Here is a 4,509-nt window from a genome sequence, read left to right on the forward strand (position 1 = left end):
GTTGACAACAACCTTTCCCACATCTCGTTCAAAATGCACATCCATAGAGCTAAAGCTTGAAATTACATCATCCTGCATGTCAAACATCATATGCTGATCCTCCAAACTTGTCAAACCTACTTTATACTCTTTAACAACTTGCTCTTGACAATCCTCCTGCTCAATTTGATCCATAAGACGTGTATTTGATTCAGACCAAAAATCAATCCACTTGTTCAAATTCTTTGCAACAACTGAAACGTCTCCTTGTTGAATATCAACCTGTGACATCAAAATATGTCCTTCAAAATATTCAGAGTTAAAATTTTGATTTCCCTGATCATTCGCAATATCACTTATATGAGTCAAAAAATCCGCTTGAATCTGCCAACTATCAAAATTAGCATCTGGAAACTTCTCTGGCATTCCTGCAGCACCTGAAATGTGACCATAACAATTATCTGCAACAACCATGCTTTGATGTACAAGAATGGATTTTGCTCTTGTTCCGCCATATTCCTCTGAAATACACTTGCTTGCTGGAAATTCCTCCCACTGATTTTTTTATTGCAAAATCTGTTTTTAGGATTCAAATATCAATTCTGCAATATCTTTTGGCTGCAAATCCTCCTGTGTGGATCTTTCTGGTGGAAATTCTTCTTGAACTGACATATTTGCCTCTTCAGCAAATCTGATTTTAGGGAATTCCTCCTGAGTTTATTCTTTATCTGTAATTCCACACACATCATCCATGGAACCTAAAAACAACTGAATCACATCCTCCTCTTCATTCATCTTGGTATCCACCTCTTCAATTGCACTTTGAATACATGAACAACATCATTGCTATGTATGATCTATTTCTCCTCACAACATTCCTCAGATGCAAGTGACATATGTAACCTGAGGTTAAGCAATGAATCTTCCTCTTCCACTCCATGAGCATACTCTAGTGGTAGGTTAGGGGTATCTAGGGGCTCTTCTAGGCTCTCTTGGCCAACCTCCTTTTGCACCTCCTTCTCCTCCATCTTTGGTATCCCCACTTGATGGATTTCAATCTCCATGCCAACCCATCTGTCATCATCATCACTCGATTCCCCATTGAACTCATCCTCATGTGCATCCCTCAACTTCTCACATGCTCTTTGTAACTTCCCAATGCTTTTCCTACTTGAACATGACTTTCGCCTATCTCCTTTGTGATCAGCTAACCATTCATATGCATTCTCTAAGTCATCCTCAAAATCCGCCAACCTTTCAAATGCAGTCTCCATTTCCTCCCAAGATGATGCTTTATGCACTTTATGGATGACTTTATAAAACTTTGTGCATAGGTCAACCATACACCATTTCCTACATGCATCTTTATTTGAGCACTCATCAATTGCACATGGACAATCATCTACCTCATGCTTCCGACTCATGCAAACCTCACATTTTTTCTTCTTCTTCTTACCCCCCATGACACACTCACATAATTAAAATACAACAATCATATTCAGCCCTCAAGAAAGATGCACCACACCAATCCGAGACCCATTAAATTTGCTAAACGGAGAGCCACGGATGCAATACCGAGAACCGCAAAGTTCATTTAATTGGCTGCTTAAAATTGATTGAAACATTTTAAATTGATAATATTATGATTTCTCCTTGAAAATTTTGCCATAAAACAGATTCAATCTGCAAATAAGAAAAACTGTCAAATCGTGTTGTCAAACTGTCAACTGCGTTGTCAAACTGCACTGTTAAAACCTACCATATTGCCAAAATCAACCATGATCCTCCTTGCTATGAACCTTTTCGCCTTACTACTGATCCTACAAAATAAGAATATGAAGGCTATTGTGAATTCTCCACAATGTATTACTATTCAGCATCTGACTTCCAAGAACCATAACTGCCATTGTAACCGCCACCATAACTGCTGCTCGGCATCTTCTTGGCACTCATCAACCCCCTTACAGATGAAACCAAACTCCACCATGAACACCCTTCATAAACACCGTCATTCAAATTACACCCTTTCTTAAAAATAGACAAACTGATTCTTCTTCAATCTTCTGCACAGCCTGATTATGTCTGAATCAGATTTTGCCTCCTAAATCTGATTTTGCCTCCTGAATCGGATTTCGCCTCTTGAATCTGATTTCGAAACAGCACCTGAATCTGATTTCGCCTTCTGAATCTGATTTCGCCTCTCCTGAATCTGATTTCGCCTTCTGAATATGATTTCGCCTCCTAAATCTGATTTCGCCTTCTGAATATGCAAGAGTGCCTGAATCTGCAGCACTTGCTTTGCATGCTCCTATTGTAGGCTCCATCCCATTGTGGTTGAAACCACCGTGAATCGCCGGTGTTTACTGCTTATCACATCTTTCACAAACTTCAAGGGAAATTCAGACTGTAAGACAAACTATTTGACAAACTAAATGACAACACTAGTGACAACCAGATTGACAAAACACACTGCATCTCCATTGTCAAAATAACTGTCAACTATCTGATTACATAAATCTCCATATCTGCGAATGAAAAATCCGTCTTCTTCTATTGTTGCAGATAACTACTACTACTTCGCATGACATTTCTAACTTCCATCCAGATTTCAAAAGACACTTCACACCACATCCGATTATGACAAATTGAAAGACAAAAAAGTAGACAAAAGTAGCATAGCCTTAAACACTTGGCACCACAGCTCGGTGGCTTGAGCATTGCTACAAATTTACAAGAGGTGAGCGTGGTTGGCATGATAGGTCACCATAACAACGGTAGGATTCACAGCCATCATTTGGCTGAGCCTATTTTTTCTGGAACTCTACCTGCCGCCGCAGCAACGCACGGGTCCAATACTAGTTATAATTACAGCAAGCTACAGGATTGTTGCTCTCTTGGCAGCTTCCATAGGTCTCTCTCTCCTCTTCAAATCAGACTTTCTAACCTTTCAAGGATGGTGGACGAAACCCATCTCTAATTGTACCGCCTAGCGGCCCCCTTTCCCTCTTTCTCTCATCTGTCATTTCAGCCTTTGCTCCACAAGAGTATTGATCGCGTAAGCCACTCGGACACATGACTCTTTTGATACGTGGATTGTATCTCCTCCTCAAGCTTTGAGTAACCTGTAGATAATAACTTCGCTCACAGTAACGCAGAAAAAGCCCACGCTATCAATCGTCTTTCAAGTTTCAACACGCCGGGTAATTAATGTCATATCCACACCGGCATGATCAGCCCTACATGCGCTTCTATAAAAAAAGTCTTGCAGGAGGTTGTGTATTCAATATAGTTCAAGCAATCTAGGCCAACTATGGTTGATATTGCCAGTGCTGATTCGTGCTTTGCAGCTGCACAGGTGCTTCTAGCAAGCATTTGTGTCTTCTTGGCATGCAAGCTCCTATTGTTTGTTCATAATTATTGTTGGAGGCCTTATTGGATCACGAAGCTGATGCTGAAGCAAGGCGTCACGGGGCCAACGCCTCGCTTTATCGTTGGCAATCTTGCCGAAAGAAACCAGATGAGAAAGGACGCCGTCCAAGACGACATGCATGGCGTTTCCCACGACATTGTGGGTCGCTTGATGCCTGACGACGTTCAATGGTCGCAAAGCTATGGTACTTCCTCTCTTTTGCTAAGGTGTAAGCTAGCTCGTTATAATCCACACGGGAACTGATAGAGGGTTGGGGTAAGTGTGCGGCACCAGTACGTCTTAGCTGACCATAGCGCATCGTTGATGAATGATTCTTTCTCGCTAATATCCATAGAATGCTATTGTAATCACGGCTTAAGTTTGATCAGTGTCATGAATGGCTAATTAATGGTCCCTCTCTATGTTCAGGAAAGCAATTTTTGTTTTGGTGGGGATCAGAACCTCGGTTGACTCTCTACGATCTGGACCAAATCAAGGATCTGCTGTCGTCGAAGCATGTGCAATGCTTGGGAAGGTCGAAGTTACAAAGAGATGGAGTGAATGATTTCATAGGGAGACGCATGGGCGCAGCGTAGTTGCTCCCGCGTTTCATCTCGAGAAACTCAAGGTAAAACCTATAAAGGCCCTAGATGAACTGAACCAGTTAGTTGAGGATAAGGAATGTTCTAAACTCAAGGTAAAACCTATCAGCGATTAATCTAGAAATGAAGCCCTAGTTGAACTAAACCAGTTAGTTAAGGGATGCTTGGACATTAAGATACCATGATCTAACTTCCCCAAACTAACTTGATGATCATGCCTAGGGCCAAGTCGGGCATATGGTAGATTGCATGTCGCAAATGTTGGATGAATGGAACGAGCTTCTCCTCAACGAAGTGGATCGATAGAGATCGAAGTTGGGGAGCACATGAGTCGGCTTGCGGGAGACATAATCACATGAACCGAGTTCCGTAGTAGCTACGAGAAAGGCAAGATAATCTTCTCCAAGCTCAATAAGCTGCAGAAACTCTCCACTCAGTCGGATTGCTGAACACGCATGCATGGCCAAAGGTCAATATCATCCTCTAATCATCTAACTTCTTGTATGTATAAATTTTCTG

At 41.6% G+C, this 4,509-nt stretch overlaps 1 protein-coding gene across 1 annotated transcript; it reads left to right on the top strand.

Annotated features, from left to right (window-relative positions):
* The first annotated feature begins 3,214 nt into the window (after positions 1 to 3,214).
* On the top strand, positions 3,215 to 3,984 carry LOC147612117 (cytokinin hydroxylase-like). The gene is made up of 2 exons (XM_086784170.1): positions 3,215 to 3,593; positions 3,818 to 3,984. Exons 1-2 carry the CDS (start codon positions 3,290 to 3,292, stop codon positions 3,982 to 3,984), a joined length of 471 nt encoding a protein of 156 aa, XP_086640296.1. The 5' UTR covers positions 3,215 to 3,289.
* Positions 3,985 to 4,509: the final 525 nt, after the last annotated feature.

This window comes from Cibotium barometz, chromosome 46 (genome assembly GCF_041138505.1).
Source record: "Cibotium barometz isolate CiBa-2024 chromosome 46, ASM4113850v1, whole genome shotgun sequence".
In the NCBI taxonomy this organism is placed as follows: Eukaryota; Viridiplantae; Streptophyta; class Polypodiopsida; order Cyatheales; family Cibotiaceae; genus Cibotium; species Cibotium barometz.